Source organism: Loxodonta africana, chromosome 8 (genome assembly GCF_030014295.1).
Source record: "Loxodonta africana isolate mLoxAfr1 chromosome 8, mLoxAfr1.hap2, whole genome shotgun sequence".
Classification (NCBI taxonomy): Eukaryota; Metazoa; Chordata; class Mammalia; order Proboscidea; family Elephantidae; genus Loxodonta; species Loxodonta africana.
Window position 1 is genome coordinate 45759502 of NC_087349.1, and position 19116 is coordinate 45778617.

At 39.1% G+C, this 19116-nt stretch overlaps 1 protein-coding gene across 1 annotated transcript in view; it reads left to right on the forward strand.

The window, feature by feature from the left end:
• RELN (reelin) overlaps window positions 1-19116 on the forward strand; it is a 525949-nt gene that overhangs the window by 415740 nt on the left and 91093 nt on the right. Inside the window, exons 26-31 of the mRNA XM_064289885.1 lie at window positions 21-192; window positions 888-1088; window positions 7049-7281; window positions 14084-14241; window positions 16068-16275; window positions 17420-17496. Of these exons, the coding sequence (XP_064145955.1) occupies window positions 21-192; window positions 888-1088; window positions 7049-7281; window positions 14084-14241; window positions 16068-16275; window positions 17420-17496 (1049 nt within the window). The remainder of the gene's footprint in view (window positions 1-20; window positions 193-887; window positions 1089-7048; window positions 7282-14083; window positions 14242-16067; window positions 16276-17419; window positions 17497-19116) is intronic.

Sequence of the window (19116 nt, forward strand, 5' to 3'; positions counted from 1 at the left end):
AATGATTTGCTTTTATGCAGATTTGTCTATCTGGAGCTTCCAGCTGCTGCCAAGACCCCTTGCACCAGGTTCCGCTGGTGGCAGCCTGTGTTCTCGGGGGAGGACTATGACCAGTGGGCGGTCGATGACATCATCATTCTCTCTGAGAAGCAGAAGCAGATTATCCCAGTTGTCAATCCGACTTTACCCCAGGTATTTCTCATCTGTTTGAGCACCAAGAAGACAGCGGTTGTCAAAGTGGATGGGATTAAAGAACTACTCACTTTCTTAAGAATTTAGTGTTTAACGTTGTATATGTAATATAAATTTTCTGTGTTTGCACTGGAGTCACAGGGAGATGCAAACAGTTAACATGCTTGGCTGCTAACCAAAATGTTGGAGGTTCAAGTCCAACTAGAAGCACCTTGGAAGAAAGGCCTGGCAATCTACATCCAAAAAAATCAGCCATTACAAACCCTGTGGAGCACAGTTCTACTCTGACACACATAGGTCGCCATGAGTCAGAATCAACTCAATAGTAACTGGGCTTTTTCGTTTGTTTGTTTGTTTTTTGGTGTTTGCAGCACTTAATCAACTTTCAATGCTACTAGTTCACAAATTATTTAGATGTAAAAAAGATCATGAAACCTGGCCAGGTCATCAAGGAAAATTATCCACATGTTTATAAAATTATTAGATACATGGTGGCAAAATATTTTCAGTTGTTAAATCATTGGTAGAAAAAGTTAATAGCAGTAAAAAACAGTTAATTTAGAGATCCTGCTGTTTTTTTTTTTTTGTAGAAATGCAAATGGTACACGGCCCTGCATGTCAAGAATTGAAAATTCTTTTCTTGTTTTCAGAGCTATCAAATTGCCTCTCTGTGTTGTTTATATTGTTTCTATTAGAACTTTTACGAGAAGCCAGCTTTTGATTACCCTATGAACCAAATGAGTGTGTGGTTGATGTTGGCTAATGAAGGAATGGTCAAAAATGAAACCTTCTGCTCTGTCACGCCATCAGCCATGGTATTTGGGAAATCAGATGGGGATCGATTTGCAGTAACTCGAGATTTAACCCTGAAACCTGGATATGTGCTACAGTTCAAGGTATTTATACACAAACTTCTTCCCAGAGCAGGTTAAGGAACAAAAGATCTTCCAGATTTAAGACTTGCAAGTCACAAAGAACAACAAATTTTTCATATTCCGTTAAAGAGAGGACTCACTCCAACAAAAGTTCAACAATCATAGAATGGCAAAGCTTTTTAGCTCTAGTCATAAGGAAAATCGCTTGTCAGTTTTTAATGAGCCTGAAAAGTTGCGTCTGCGTCATTACAGTTCTTTAAGTGCTCATGGAATTCTACCAGAGTTAAAAAGAAAATTGACTTTCAGGACTTCAGCCTGATTGTGACCATGAATTCCATGATGCTGGATGGTAGTGGATGAGTCCTCCTTTTCATCTTACAAGTGGTTTTAGGACTTAGGAGTTATTTTATGATCTCACTGCAGGATTTTCTAACAATTTTTATTCTGTTGATTCAGTACATTTTTATTGCATTATCATCGTTCTCTTAAAAATTTGTTGTTTTTCAGCACTGTGATAACATGTCAACATGTATAGCAAGTATTTACTTTAACAAGCTCTTGTTTCAGAATCCTAATCAAAATTTCATAGTGTCTATAACAAAGTCCCATTGGTGAATTCTGGGGTCGAAAGTAATGCAGTTTTAATGAGCTAGCACAACTACATGGTCCTTACATAACGGCAGGATGCAGATGCTAAATAATTTACAAATGGAATTATTAAAGAGATCAGATGTTGATAGGCAGCTCTCTTCAAATATCATTTTCACAAGCCTGTAAATGAGGAAGTTAATCATAAATAAAGTGATTGGTAGAATATTATCTCTGCTGAATGTCAAAAAGGTAAACAATTTGTTACATATACTTTTACTACAATAGAAAATTTTTTTAATGTTATCCTTCCCCGTTTGGATTTTGATGCTAAGCTGCAATGAAAAAATCATCTGTAGCAGTATATGAATCTATACTCATTTGTTGATACCACATAAAATGGTAACGAGATAGCATTACTAGCAAATGCTTTGCAGAACACTGTGCCGTTTCCCATTTGACACCTTTTCAACGTAATTAGCCACGAAATCATGATAGCGTGTTAAAGTCTGCAAAGTGATATTCTGAAGTCTAAAAATCTAAATATAGAAAACATTATTAAATGTTGTAACTACTTAAGCAAACAGCAAGACTCTAGTCATACCAGCAGAAAGCTGTTGATTTGTGGCAATTTGTTGATAATAGCTATGCAATATGGGTCATTCAGAGATTGATAATGTCTACCTGAAACCTGCAAAAAAAGAATTTTTGGTCTCATTTGAACAAAAGTGCATAGTGATGGTATATTTTGTGACTGCTTGGTACTGGGTACTAAGAATACAGAGATGAAAAATATGGCCTTGGCCCTCAAGGAGCTCAAAAACTAGTGAGTGAGCCAGAAAAGTAAGCAGTTGCAATACAATCACAGGACTGCTGTAATAGAAGTAGTCTCTGGATGCTGCGGGAGTACCCTGCATAGTGGCTGATAGAGGAGCTCAAAAAGTATCTGTTGGTTGAATAAATGGATAAGTGAATGAAGAATGAGTTGGAACTAGAAGTCTGCACATGTAAGGATTTAGTCAACTGAAGAATGGGAGGGGAGGAATTCCAGTTAGAGTACATCCAGTTAGAGGGAACAGAATGTGCAAATACATGTAAATATATGAAAGTGCAAATGAGAATGGTGAATTTGAAAACTGAGGAGTTTGCAGTATGTTCTGCAAGGGTGAGAGATGAGGCTGATCTCATGACAGAATCAGACCTTTTTTAAAGAAGGATCATTCTGGCAGCCATATGGGTGTTGACTGAAGAGGCGAAACTTGAGTCAGCAAGTACATTCATTCATTCAGCAAATATTTCTGAAGCCTCTACTATGCGCCAGGCAACGTTCTAGCCTCTGAAAATAAATAGGAATAGAGAGCATGGACTGGGGTGGTAGAAGGTGGTTACCATTTTATAAACGGTTGTCAGGTTTGGCCTCGTTAATAAAGTGACATTTAAGCAGAAACCTAAAGAAAGTAAACGAGAAAGTCATACAGCTATCTGGAGAAGAGTATTCCAGGCACGGGGTGGGGGCGGGTGGGGGGAGCGGAATGTGCAAATACCTGGAAGTGGGAGTGTGCTTGGTTCAAGAAATCACAAGGATGCCATTGTGACCAGAGCAAAGAAAGTGAGCAAGAGGGACATAAAAAAAATTAAGTCAGACTTTGACTTTTGGTCTGAGTAAAATGGCGAGCAGAAGAGTGACATGCTGTGGCGTAAGCTTTTAAAGAATCACTCTTGTGAGCGTGTTAGGGATATACTGACAGGGGCAAGGACAGAAACAGAGAGACAAGTTGGGTGACTGTGACAGTGGTCCAAATAAATGATGGGAGCACTCTAAAGCATAGATGAGAAGGTTGGGGGGCTGTGAGACTGGACTAATGGGAACGGAACAACTAGAACAGAAATAATGAAAATGTTGACACAATGGGAAGAATGTTACCAATGTCACTGAACAATATGTATAGGAATTGTTGAATGGGAATCTGTTTTGCTATATACACTTCCACTGAAAATGCAATAAAAACATTATTTTTGAAAAAAGAGAGAGAGATAAATGATGGGAGCTTGGACCTGTGTGATGGCGAAAAATGCAGGGAAAAGTGGTCAGATTTTTGGATATGTTTTGAATAAAGTAAGGGATCAGTAATCAAAGTGAGAACTCAGATGGTCAGATTACAGCATGAAGTGGGGTGTAAAGATGAGCAGATACATCTGAGAGATATCAAAGGTATATATTCAACAAATTTTGATAACTTAGTGTTATAATGGCTTCTAGAATGACTCCTACATTTCTGGCCCCAGTCACTGAAACTGGAAATACAAGAAAAGGAATTATTTTAGGGAGGTGGATAATAAGATAGGTGGACAGGTTTCAACAGAGTTTCCAGGCAAAAACTAGGAAGAAAAGCCTCGTGATCTACTTCCAAATATTTGCCAATGAAAACCCTATGGATAACAATAGAATATTTTCCAATATAGTGCTGGAAGATGAGTCCCCTAGGATGGAAGGCACTCAAAATACAGTGTCCTCAACAGTGGACTCAAGCATGGCAACAATTGTGAAGATGGCACAGGACCAGGCAACGTTTTGTTTTGTTGTACATGGGGCCACTGTAAGAGCAGATTAGATGGCAGCTAACAACAAAGGGCTGCCAAAGTGAAAATACACAGAAGCAGTGATGTATATATTTGTCTAGGGAGCAGGAGAGAGGCCGTATTTGGAAATCATACGTATTTAGAAGGAATTTGAAATTATGATGGTGAGTGAGATTAGAGAGCCTGTAGAAGATAACCAAGAACCGAATCTTAGAAAACACCAACACTTGAAGAGGCAGGCTAGATGCTCAATTAAAAAGAAAAAAAGAAATGATTAACAATGTTAGAAGCAACAGAAAAGTCAAGTAAAATAAGGGTTGAATCTTCCCGTTAGTTAGATAGAGGTTTCCTTGGTAATTTCACTGGGGTGGTAAGGGCAAAAACAGAATACAGTGGATTAAAGAATGGTGAGTGAATAACCAACACAGTAAGTATGGCCTCTCTCAAGATGTTTAGCCTATGTAGTTAGAGACAGACCTAAAGCCAGGGAGAATTTTATTTTCTTTTGTTTTTAAAGACAGGGAGACTTGAGTATATATGCCTGAAACTTAAAAGGTGCCCCAGTAAATATTTGTTGAATTGTATTATGAATGAATCATGAATGGAAAGTTTTTAAGATGAATTATATATTTAATATACCAGAAAGTCTGTCTGCTCCACAACATTACCTAATTCCTAAAGCACAAACTTTTCAGAGAACTGAAATTTCTAATGGCTTGCCTGCCTTAGAAACAATGGCAGTCATAATAAGTCTAAGACGAAAAGCTAACTCTGTGGGCCCAGTGTGGCTACTCTCACCACATGCTAACCAAAGGCTATCTAGTATGGGTAATGTAATAAAAGGGAGCAGTGTTAGAAGAGTTTAATTATGCATCTGAGGGGGTACGTGATTACAGTTATTTAGTTATAATCATAATTATATTTGTATTTTATTATGAATTATATATTTTATGCTATTTAATTGTGATTGTATTGAGATTTTCCTGTATAAATTTGGGGAAACCCTGGTGGCATAGTGGTTGAGTTCAGCTGCTAAGCAAAAGGTTGGCTGTTTGAATCCACCAGGAAACCCTATGGGGCAGTTCTAGGGTTGCTATGAGTCGTAATGGACTCAATGGCAACGGTTTTTTATGTAAGTTTGGATAGATGAGTCACAATAAAATCTCTACTAACCAAATTGTAAATCCTTCTGAGAGATGCTTTCTAGCTCTGAGTATAGCAATAGAAGATTATTGAATCTTCTTCGGAAGGACTAAGTAAATCTACCTTATAGTCACAAGGATGAAAGGGTTGACCTCTTGACTTCTGGCCCAATATTATTTGCCTATGGCTCTACTTGTCCTTCATCCTTGATTCTTTGGTCATAATCATGTTTTTTTGATTCCTTACTTCAATTTTTCTTCTATAAAATTTGACTATTCTTATTTATAAAATCTTTTATAGTAAAATCCTATGATGGTTCCAACTAACAAATGAAATAAAATAATAATAGGCCATTCATATAATACAATATGTAAAATAAATATCAGGAAAAGAGTTTGCCATTTACAGTGATAAAAAATGTAAACTAAAACAGTAATAAAATTTATAGGTTTATTTATTTAGAAAGAAACTATCTTACACTGTAATAATACCCACAGTTGTAGTAAAATTGATTCATTTGAACTCAAGCAATGTTAAATGAACACATATACCCAGATATTTTAAAGTGGTTCTACATTTTTACCTCAGTAATATTAATGGTAGGAATTTATCTGGTGATAACAAATCAACTGAAGGAAAAAGATAGATTCTTTGCAATGCTACATGTAATAACCAAATAATACTTTACGTAGAAAATATGAGAAAAGCTCTAGAAGTGTGAGAATTGCAATTATATGACCAAAATACATATTTCCATGTAAATGTCGGAAGAGAACACAGAAAAATAAAAATAGTTATGCTACGGTATTGGGATTTAGGTTGCATTTTAAAAAATGTTTTTTTTGTTGTTTTTTTTGATGTTGCTGTTCCTATGATGACAGTCCCCTACATGAACGCACAAAACAGTAACAGTTTTAGTTCTGGATTATGTTGCTTATATGATGCTGTGGAAAAAAAAAAAAAAACAACTCAGCTCTTCTATCTAAGTTGGCACTGATTTCTTACTGAGCTTTTGCAAGAAAACAGAATAAAGATGTTTGTGCCACTGGAAACAGAAAGGACAGCCCTCTCTTCGGGTGACCTTTGTGTCCTGAAGAGGGCGGCTGCTTCTCCATCTTTTGCTTTCCTCTGTTTATACCCTCTGAGAAGAAAGCAAAAAGCAGTTTCTTAGCTATTGATCTTTTGTCTGAGACTTCAACACCACAGATGCTGTGCTTCTGTCTTCCCTCTTATAAATCCCAAGAAATCCACAAAATGAGCAGCTGGTACAGCTTACTATTAAAAAGTACCTGTTTATGCTCAGCTGCTAACCAAAAGGTTGGAGGTTCGAGTCTAGCCAGAGGTGCCTCGGAAGAAAGGCATGGAAATTTACTGCCCCCAAATTAGCCATTGAAAACCCTATGGAGCACAGTTCTAATGTGACACACATGGGGTTGCCATGAGTCAGATCGACTCAATAGCAATTGGGTTTTTTTTGTTGTTGTTTTTTGTATCACTTGCCTGAACAAGGAATTCCAGAACCTATAGATGAGTTTGGGTTGGGACTGAGCTGCTTATTGTTGTAAATTTAACGCAGGCTTAGTAGAAAGGGTCCTGACTGCTGTAGCACCTAATTTGTTGATGATGACTTTGAACCAAAGCCTTGTGTAATTCTGTCCTTCCTTTAATAGCTAAACATAGGGTGTGCCAATCAATTCAGCAGCACGGCCCCAGTTCTCCTTCAGTACTCTCATGATGCTGGTATGTCCTGGTTTCTGGTGAAAGAAGGCTGTTACCCAGCTTCTGCAGGCAAAGGATGTGAGGGCAACTCCAGAGAACTCAGTGAGCCCACCATGTATCACACGGGGGACTTTGAAGAATGGACAAGAATCACCATTGTTATTCCAAGGTCTCTTGCAGCCAGGTAAAGTAGATCATTCCTATTTTGTGCTGTAGCTTCCATTCCTTGGAAACATATCTTTACTGAATATCTTGATGGCCTAAAAGGATGCGTATAGCCTAAGGATGCATATCTAAGAAATAACTCTTGAGGAAAAGAGCTCTGGGACAAAACATGGTGGGGTTGGGAGGGCGGGTGTCTGTGCACGTGATGGGCCTCTCTCTTTATGTGGTCCTTCATCTCAGTATTTTTCAGAGTTAAGTGATCCCAGAGTTTGAAGAGAACAAAAGTAGAAGCTTCAAGGCCTTATCTTATCTGCCACGTTATATTGGTCAAAGCAAGTCATAAATGTGCTTTAGGTATTTGTTAAGGCTTTGCTTCTAGGTACAATTACTTTACCAGTTGCCTATTGCTACAGAATACACCACCCCAAAACTTAGTACCTTCAAACAAGTTGGGGAGCATCAAGTGGTGCATCTTTGCTGCAATTAATAGACTATCAGAGTGCTGGAAGACATCACTATGAAAAAGTTGTCAATACAACTAGGAGCCAAGGAACCAGGATGTCAGACCAGTTCATTCCAGTTCAAACCCCTGCTGAGAATTTACCCTTCTAACAAGTTCCCAGGAAGTTGTACGAAAGAATCACTTATGATCCCCAGATGATTCTTACCTATAACTTCCTGGGAACTTGTTAGAAATGTAAATTTTCAGCATGGATTAGAACTAGAATGAGCTCATTCAAAGCCTTGCGAAGAACGCAAATCTGACTTGATTTCCTCAAAGCCAGATAATATACAGCTGAATCTGAAAGTGCAGGCTGCTTGATGTTGGGCGGCATGACTTAAATGGTAAAGCCACATGAGAAATAAGAGAAGCTTGTCTTTAGTATCACAGAGTAAGCCAATATTTTGAGGCTCCCAATGTATCAGTATTTTCTTGGACCTCAGCTTTTGGAGATGAAATTTTCCCTCATTAAAATCAAGCATCCTGAGTAATCTCGAATACCATCCAGCTTGCTGGTCGATAGCATTTGTGATGAAGAGCCCTCTACTACATGACAGGAAATACGCTTCAACTTTAGCCTGAGTAAAAAAGCTGTTATTGATCCTTCTACAGTATGTTCAACAAACTCAGATATCTCCAAATGGAGTATTGGAAAGCTGCGAATTCCAAGTGTTAAAATGTTGCGCTTTCAGAAATAATTCTAAGGAGACTTTCTCAAAGCAGCAGTTTGTGCTCATATTAATTCACCTAAATCTTGCCTACAGAGGAGAGACAGTGGTGGCAGTACTGAATGTATGCTAAAACATCCCTTCCAACTCTCAGAGGCATCCCCCTCCAGATATATAGTATGCCACGCAGTCTGTTCTAGGCTCCTTATACAGAATGCAAAAGATGGTGTCTCTAAGCAAGGCTTAACACAGTTGTTTCATATTCTGAAGACTGTCTCCTCCACCTCTACCCATTACCAGTTTACTTCTGCACAGAACAAACAAGTGCACAGGAGCCTTCCCAGTTTAAAAAGCAGATGCAGCATCTCTCTGAACTATGACATGGTGGAAGGATAGCGTGTAGAAGCCAGGTCTTCTACTCATTTAGGCATCCTCCAAGCAAAGGTGAAAATAGGGAATAGAGACAGAGAGATAGAGTCTTATCTTTTCCTTTTTCTTCCTTATCTGGTACATGGAGGACAATGGAGAAGGCTTATTAAGAATGCCCAGCACCACACCATGGTTTGTTTCTAGTAAAACTATATAGGATTAAACTCTTTCTTTCTCCCCAATCATCACTTCCTGAGAATCCTCCAAGACCCAGGCCTTGCTGCTATCTAGTCAAAGACCTCTATTACATCCCATCTAGGCTTTATGCCCTTCTTAATGGTAGCAATTGTCAGAGTTGCACGTTTACATTTCCTTGCACAGGGGTTTGATTTAAGTATGGCTTCTCACTCAACTATGGGCTACTTGAAGGCAAAGTTTTTGTCCCCACTGTATCCCAGCCCTAGCAATGTGCCTGGCATACTGTAGGTGCTTGGTAAATGTTGGTTGACTGAAGGAAAGTTGAATGAGGAATAAGTACCAGCAATAGGTGTTCAACTACAATGAAAACAACTTCTTTTGTATTTTTTTCTAAAATAAAAACTTTTCAGCAATAAATAATTGTTCTGCTTTCTTCTATGTCTACCAGAAGACAAGAATAACACATGCACACACATCATCATCATCATCGCAAATCACTATCTCCTCCATTTTAAAAAAGATAAAAACTTTGTGAAATCTAGACATACTTTTTAGTTTAACTTTGTTTTACTTACACCCTCCCTTCTCTTGGTCTCTCTGACTATAATTCTTTTAGTGAACTCCTCCAGTTCTTCCCCTTTCTCCAACAACTCTGAGTTGCTAAATTACTGGTGCTTAATCCCCAGAGTGTGCTACAGAGGGAACAGAACAGCAGTAGGCATCAGGAACCAGGCACAACTTGGAGGGATGGAAATGAAACCAACGAAACCTTTGTTGCTTTGAGTCACACGTTCCAACAAAAAACTAACTAGCAAAGGTTAAAAGAAGGAAAAGAAAGATTTCTTGCCCTTTCATTCTTAAATATAATCTTTTCATCTAGGACCCTCAGCCATGATTCACCGTGTCCTGGCCAGGGCTTCAAACTGGTTCTTCCTGGTTTGGTCACAGCCGAGGAAACAAAACCAGAACAGACCCGAATTTGTGAAATTGGGGTGAACTGAAATGATAACCACAATAGGAAAAATTATGAGTCTAAGCCCTGCTAGAAACCTAATCTTAGAAAACAAGGGCAGCATACATATTGCATAGCAACCAAATCTCTTGGCCATCATGAGATACTGAACAGAGTCAGAAACAGCGGTGCCCCCTCAGAGATAGTGGTGTACCACGCCGCCTTGAATGTGTGTCACTCCCCACAGTCCTGCCGATAATCCAGTCTCACACATCAGGCTCCTGAAAGGGCTCACTATACCTCTTCCAAGTCTCCCATTCCAGGCCTTCAACCCATAATTGGTTATCATTCTCAATCACCCAAATTGTAAAACTTCTGGTCTGTTCCGGTTTCAGTTCGTAGGCCATGACTAACCAGTTTGAAGTGGTTTGAAGCACAGGTCCTGGCCTCACCCTACTAACCAAATGAATAGTCTTTTTGTTTAGTGTTGTTTTTTCTATTTAAATATAGAATCCTTAAGACTAAGCTCCAGATGTCTTCTGTCTTCTTAAACACCTAGCAGTGTACTGTATTTCTTAAAGAATATGACTCTAGGAGTTTAGGATCTGCAAACAAGGGTGCCTTTTCACTCTGGCCAGACCAGACCTTGATTCTTTTGTTATCATCATGCAAGTTACAGGACCCCAAGAAACAGCAGTATATGGACAGAGAACTGCTAGAAATTCAAGCCGAATTCAGAAGAATACACAGAACCAGGGATATCATAGCTGATGTCAGATGGATCCTGGCTAAAAGCAGAGAATACCAGAAAGATGTTTACTTGTGTTTTATTGACAATGCAAAGGCTGGGTGGATCATAACAAATTATGGATAACATTGCAAAGAATGGGAATTCCGGAACACTAAATTGTGCTCATGAGGAACCTGTATAGAGATTAAGAGGCAGCCATTCAAACAGATCAAGGGGATACTGCATGGCTTAAGGTCAGGAAAGATGTGCATCAGGGTTGTATCGTTTCACCATACCTATTCAATCTGTGTGCTGCACAAATAATCTGAGAAGCTGGACTATATGAAGAACAGAGCATCAGGATTGAAGGAAGACTTGTTAACAACCTGCATTAGGCAGATGAGACGACCTTGCTTGCTGGAAGTGAAGAGGACTTGAAGCACTTACTGATGAAGATCCAAGGTCACAGCCTTCAGTATAGACTGCACCTCAACATAAAGAAAACACAAATGCTCACAACTGGACCGATAAGCAACATCACGATAAACGGAGAAAAGATTGAAGTTGTCAACGATTTAATTTTACTTGTATCTACCCATGGGAGCAGCAGTCAAGAAATCAAAAGACACATTGCATTGAACAAATCTGCTGCAGAAGACCTCCCTAAAGTGTTGAAAAGCAAACATGTCACCTTGAAGACTAAGGTGCGCCTGACCCAAGCGATGGTGTTTTCAGTCGCCTCATATGCATACAAAAGCTGGATGATGAATAAGGAAAACCAAAGAATTGATGCCTTTGACTTGTGTCATTGGCAAAGAATATTGAATGTACCGTGGACTGCCGAAAGAAAGAACAAATCTGTCTTGGAAGAAGTACAACCAGAATGTTCCTTAGGAGCAAGGATGGCGAGACAACATCTCATATACTTTGGACATGTTATCAGGAGGGATCAGTCCCTGGAAAAGGACATCATGCTTGGTAACGTACAGGGTCAGCAAAAAAGAAGAAGGCTCTCAACAAGATGGACTGACTCAGTGGCTGCAACAATGAGCGTGAGCATAACAATAGTTGTGAAGATGGTGCAGGACCAGGCAGTGTTCCGTTCTGTTGTACACAGGGTTGCCATGAGTCAGAACTGACTCAATGGCACCTAGCAACAACAACAATAAGAAATAGATATAGGTCAAAGGGTTTCACTCGCCCTTCATTCCCTATCAGATTACCAAAATTGCTTCTATAATTCCACCTAAGGATGAAATTATTCAACCCTTTGAACAACTCTGTGCCCAAATCTGAGCCTGCTTCTTCATCAAAGTGGGGCAGTTGATGGAAAGATGCCCTCACTTTGCCCAGGGCTACTGCTTGGATGGGAGAAAGAGAGGTTGTTCTTACCTTTTTTATTTCTTTCAGTGGAGCAAAATTTTGGGATCCATGTCTCTCTGAGTTCTATTAGAAAAAAATAAAAAGAAGACCCAAATGTGACTTCTAATCAAAGAGGACTTGTTTCGGGAAACTGGCCTGTTTTTCTCTTTTATCTTAGGTATACAAGCTATCTTTTGGAAGGAGCTTAGAGGCCTTAACATTTTGCTTAAGAGCAATTGGCAAAAGCTACCATTTGTCAATTCTATCTACTTCCTTTGAGATGAAAAAAACTCTTCACAGGCTGAGTAATTTTGCAAGCCCAGTGGAAGGAATTTTCCCAAGGTTCATGACATTAAGGACAACTGTATTTTCTTAGAATCCTTTTTTTTTTTTTTTTTTTGCTTTTGTTTTCCTTTTCTAATCCTCTTTAATTCACTTCTGTTTTGCCTTGAAAAATAAGACCCATATATGCTGAATTAGCTCCAAAGGAAATAAAAAATGCGTTCACCTTCCTCTTAATACACTGAAACTGGGGCTTACCTAATAGGCGAGTAATCTCTGAAAGGAGCCCTGGTGGTGCAGTGATTAAGAGCGCGACTGCTAACCAAAAGGTCAGCAGTTCGAATCCACCAACAGCTCCTTGGAAACCGTATGGCACAGTTCTGCTCTGTCCTATAGGGTCACTATGAGTCAGGATTAACTCAACAGCAATGGGTTTGGGTCTTTTTGTTTTGTTTAGTTGGTTTTATTCTCTGAAAACCTGTAAACCTAGTAAACAACCTTGTTGGTTAAATTTTGAAAATTTTCCAAGAGTAGGTAATTTAAAATAATGAAAGAAAAAAAAAAGGCTGTGGTTATGGTTCAGTGTTGCCAAATCACTATTTGAAAAGCCAAAACTAAATGCATTCTGATAGTGCCATATTATTTTCACAGTAATAGAAGGGAGAAGGAGCCATCTTTGTCTACACTTATCATTGACAGTCTTCATTAATCTTTAAAATTCTTCACCCTTGCTTACTAAGATTCACCCAAAAGTCTGTAAATATTGGCAGCAAAATTAATTAGAATCTAGATATCCTAATCTTTTTTCTTCTTTGATTTCACTAGAACTGGAAGTAAAGAGGTAATTTTCCTGGTATGAAACTATAAATGTGTGTGAGTTTCTATATATTTGAAAAGAAAAGAGTTGTGTTGAAAGGATTGAAAAGGCAAAACAGTGATTGGGACAAGTTTTAGTCTAGCAGCTTAAAAAATGTTGTTCTAGGGGAAGAAGGACTGGGCAGCAGCCCAGCACACTGGTTTTCCAGGGTTTTGAAGCACTGCTCCTAGGTCTGTGTTTTGTCCATTGGCAGTTACCAGTGTTCATTGGCAGCCCAGCTGGTTGCTAAGAGTGCATAGAATGAGTGTCTTGGAGATTTAAAGATGAAAGATAAAGAGGAAGAACAGGAAGGCAACAGGTGGGAGGAGAGCTGTCAGTACAAACTTACTCTTCCCTACCAGAATCATGCCAATGGCAAATAACCAAATTCCCTATGTGTGCCCTAGCAAAGAACATTCTACCTGATGACTTCAAAAATATCCAAATAGCCTCTTCTGAAAACACCCATAAAATTCATGCAATGAAGGGGTAAAAATTAATTTAAGTAAAAGAAAAATATCTTTCTGGGTTTTATTTCTTACTAAAGGAGAAAATAATGTAAGTAAAAATATGTAATGTGTTTCTGCCCATCAGAAGTCTTTTGTACCTATGTGAAGAATATTGAAATGGCAAATGCTTTGTTACATATATATTTACCACACACACACACAAAAGCTTTCTATACCTGATGTCCTTCTGATACTGAAACATATATGCTGAAGAAGAAATCAAGAAGTTTTGAGAACATCTGAGAGAAACACCTTATGAAGGTTAGGTGTGCAGTCAAGCTAGCATGACCTTCAAATAAATATTAAATCTCTCAAATTCTTATGAACCACTTTATGAAGTGCTTTGGTATAAGACGTTAGCATAAGAAACAGATGTGTTGTTTTTCCCAGCAGCAAAACCAGATTCCGATGGATCCAGGAAAGCAGCTCACAGAAAAACGTGCCTCCATTTGGCTTGGACGGAGTGTATATATCTGAGCCTTGTCCCAGTTACTGCAGTGGCCACGGGGACTGTGTTTCAGGAGTGTGTTTCTGTGACCTGGGGTATACCGGTAAGGCTAAATACATGGTGTCTGATGGTTTGTTTGTAAAATACTCTTCTCTGGTTACTATATTTCAGGTTACTTCTCCCAAGGATATAGAATCCCAGTTTACTATTCTTTAAGCCTGAGATTTATAGGAATTTACAACCCAGGTACATGAAATGCTAAGGTTCGAGCTGCCTAAAGAAGAGAAAGGAGCCCTGGTGGCACAGTGGTTAAAGCTCTTGGCTGCTACCCAAAAGGTCAGGGTTCATACCCACCAGCTGCCAGGGTGGCAGTTCGTTTCTGTAAAGATTACAGCCTTGGAAGTCCTATGGGACAGCTTTCCTGCTCTATAGGATCTCTGTGAGTTGGAATCAACTCAATGGTAATAGGTTTAAGGAATAGAAAGAGGGCAGTGGTAGTTCAGTGGTAGAATTCTCACCTTCCATGCAGGAGAGCCCGGCTTGATTCCCGGCCAGTGGACCTCATGTACAGCCACCACCTGTTTGTCGGTGGAGGCTTGTATGTCATAATGCTAAACAGGTTTCAGCAGAGCTTCCAGACTAAGATGGACTAGGCAGAAAAGACTGGTGATCCACTTCCGAAAAATCAGCCAGTGAAAACCCTATGGATCACAATGATCTGATCTGCACCTGGTCATGGGGATGGCATCGTTTCATTCCCTTGTGCATGGAGTCACCATGAGTCAGGGGCTGATTCGACGGCAGCTAAGAACCACCACAAGGAGGAGAAACATGCTAAGGAAGAAAAACACGACGACAGAAATTTCATTCTCTGAGACTGATTCGTTAATTAATAACAGTTAACATTTCTTGAGGCCCTACTGCATATCAGGCACTATAAACCAAAAAGACCAAAGCCAGTGCCATCGAGTCGGTTCCGACTCATAGCAACCCTATAGGACAGAGTAGAACTGTCCCATAGAGTTTCCAAGGAGCGCCTCGTGGATTCGAACTGCCAACCCTTTGGTTAGCAGCCATGGCACTTAACTACTATGCCACCAGGGTTTCCTGCCAGGCACTATACTAAGTACTTTTTATTTCATCTTATTTAATCCTAACAATAAGCCTGCATCATAGGATTGCTATTGTTCCTGTTTACATATGAAGAAATTGAGGCACAGAAAGGTTTAGTAACTCTTTCAAGGTCATACAGCCAGGAGTTGCTGGAGCTGAGCTTTAAACCCTGGGTCAGATTCTAAGACCCAAGCTCTTAATCACTTTGCTGCAGGGCCTCTAATGTGATCTTTAAATTGGATGTTGCTAGAGGAAAAATGAAAAGTAAGCTGAGATTTAAGAGTAAAACCGGAGAGAATATCATAAACTCCGAAATCTTTTTTAGGGTTTTTTTCTGGAGGCGACTTCAAAAGGCTCCTTTAGCATTTCAGTGTCTGGCCTTCATCTGGTGTATGACCAAAGACAAACATATGTTGTTACAGGCCACCTGTGGAACGTATTATCCACTTGTGGTTTCAGGGGTGGTTTTCAAAAATCTGAGATTGATTTCCTTTATTAATTCTCTAATAGAAGGACAACAAACTAGCAAATTTTATTATGGACAAAACCTATCTCTTAGTTTACACAAATCCTGTAACAAGAACTGTAGAAATGTGTGGTTCCCAAAATCTCTCTTTATTAACATTTTTTACTTTAGAGGTGGAGTAGTGTTTTCAATGGCTATATTTTAGACAGACAATTTGGAGATACAAATTTCCATGTGACTTCTTTCCCCCTAAGACATTAGAAATACTTGCTTTTCCTTATGCTGAAAATACTTTTAATGTTTAGCAATTTCAACAAAGCATCTCTTCTGTGTATTACTTTTTTCCGAAGCTGCTCAAGGAACCTGTGTGTCTAATATCCCTAATCATAGTGAGATGTTCGATAGATTTGAGGGGAAACTCAGCCCCCTGTGGTACAAGATAACCGGCGGCCAGGTTGGAACTGGCTGTGGAACACTTAACGATGGCAAATCTCTCTACTTCAATGGGCCTGGGAAAAGGGAAGCAAGGACTGTCCCTCTGGACACCAGGAATATCAGGTAAGTATTTAATACTTAAATACTCTATGAGCATAATATTTGCTACATCACGTAGGTTTGTTATATAAAAATGTAGAATAACTTTAACTCCATAATGAAATAGATATCTTCTACCAAAAATATATCACAAGTCATTAATCAGTGTATAGTCATCCCTAAGGCATACATGTCTAGTGTACGTCAGCTATGTTTTCTAAGGTTCTATGTTGTTATGAAGACTATTGGGTATTATTTTTAATGTATACTATGTGAAACAAGTAATTTTTCAACTTTAAATTCTATGTCCTAAACTGATCCCAGTAAACTCAGTGCCGTCAAGTCGATAAACTGATGCACCCTCATTTATTTGTTCTTACTTTTTGAAAACTGCCCCCAAATTTTAAGATACCTGCACTGACATCTACTGGTGAAAGAAATAATTGCCCAGTTTTAAGGTGAAGTGAAATAGTAGCACACCTAACATAAAACTATGGTTTTCTATCAGTTAAATTATTTGAATTGGATGAAAGGGAACTGAAGAAATTTTTGAAATTTCTAGGCCTAATCCTCACGGATATATAGGATTTAGTGTCATATTTTTTTCTTTGCCTTCCTTCACATCCTTCTCACAGAGGCGTGTTGGTTACTGTGGACTTAGGCATAACTTACATCATACCAAGTGAGTGTCACTTTGTGAAAACTTAGGCCATGTGTGTCTAAGTTAGTAATGCATAGGCCATTATCTGGCCCTAAACAAATACAACATTCAAGTTCTTAGTGTTAGATTTAGAAATATACCTTTTTTTCCTTTTTTCCATCTTGAATGTCCAAGGGTGGTGTTATCTGGATTTAAGGATCTTCCATTTCAGTAATTCCATTAAATGACTTTACATCAGACTTTCCTGATGAAATGGGGTTAATGATTTAGGATTCTTTTGGCTTAGATCACTATTACAGGATAAAATCACTGGCTATATTAATTAATTAACTCTGCCTAAATGATTACAGAATTAATTTGCAATGATCTGTGTAGTTTCTGCTTGTCATATGCCCTTTGGGTTTTAAAAGTAGTATTTAAGAACTATAGGAGATTTTTAATATGTCAAAATACAAAGGATTAAGTCTCTTGAATTCACTTGTGTAAGTAACTGATTTTTTTCCCCAGACTTGTTCAATTTTACATACAAATTGGGAGCAAAACTTCAGGTATTACCTGCATCAAACCAAGAGCAAGAAATGAAGGTAAGCTGCTATGTTTCCATAGAAGTAGTTACTATTGGCAAATTAGTCCTTTTTCCTCCCAACGTTAAACCAGGATTTTTTAGACTAATACTCCACCCTACATAACATCTCTTCTCCCATAGCGTCTGCATAGAGCTAGGGCCAAGTCTCTGAGCATTTTTCATTCAGATCCCTAAATCAGACCAGCATCAGGTCTGCCCTGGGTGTAGGCAGAATCAGACAGTATTTGCTTTAGGGAACCCTTTTTCTTTGTAACTTCTCATAGGGAGAAAAAAAGTGGCAGAGACTTAAATGTTTAGCATGAAAGCTAGAAATATGTCTACATCAAACACTGCTTCCTCCCTTTTGGGAGCAAGAAAGAATGAAGAAAACTAAAGACACAAAGGAAAGATTAGTCTAAAAGACTAATGGACCACATCTACCATGGCCTCTATCAGACTGAGTCCAGTACAACTAGATGGTGCCCAGCTACCACCACTGACTGCTGTGACAGGGATCACAATAGAGGGTCCCAGACAGAGCTGGAGAAAAATGTAGAACAAAATTCTTACTCAAAGACCAGACTTGCTGGCATGACAGAGACTGGAGAAACCCTAAGAGTATGGCCCCTGGACACACTTTCAGCTCAGTAATGAGGCTGCTCCTGAGGTTCACCCTTTACTAAAGATTGAACAAGCCGATGGAACAAAACAAGACTAAAGGGGCACATCAGCCCTGGGGCAGGGACTGGAAGGCAGGAGAGAACAGGAAAGTTGGCAATAGGGAACCCGGGATTAAGAAGGGAGAGTGTTGACATGCCGTGGGGTTGTTAACCAATCTCATACAACAACACGTGTAATAACTGGTGAGAAACTAGTGTGTTCTGTAAACCTTCATCTAAAGTTCAAAAAAAAAAAAGATCAATCTAGGTTCAAAAACAAAAACACTGCTTCCTGCCCCTAAACATTCTGAGGGGACAAGAATCCTTGGGTAGGAGGAGCAATTCTTGGTAATAACAAACCTTACCTTTTACTGAGCACCTATTATGTGTAAGGCACTGTTCTGAAGGTTTGCCCTGTGTTAATTCATTTAATCTCCATCATCTCTCTTGCCACAGGTAGTATTATTAGTCCTATTTTACAGATGTAGAAGCTGAAGCACAGGGAGATTCAGTAACTTACTCAAGTTCATATGCCTAGTAAGTGGATGTGCAGGGATTCGAACTACTCGTGCTGGCTCCAGAGCCTCGGCTTTAACTGCCATGCTACACTGCCTCTCTCCTTACCCTGATTCTACTCTACCTGGGCACCCATATCATCTTCTGCCTCACATGATTCAGTTCTGAAATACATGCAAAAGGCTTAAGTATAAATCACCCCCAGGAGCTCTTCAGAGCTCATGGGATTCCTTAGGGAACCCTGAATGTGAATTGGTTCCTAGCACAAAATCCCTGAGCTTCCCAGTTGGGTCTTACTCCTAACCTTGGTTTCATGAATGGCATATAGAGTTTTGCAGCTTCTAAGTTTGTTATTATCTCAGACATGACTTTCTAAAACACATTAGCCTGAACAGTACCTGTTGGTCAATAAAGCTACTGGTACCTCCGGTCATTTCTAAATTTCCTTGGTCATCATATCACTA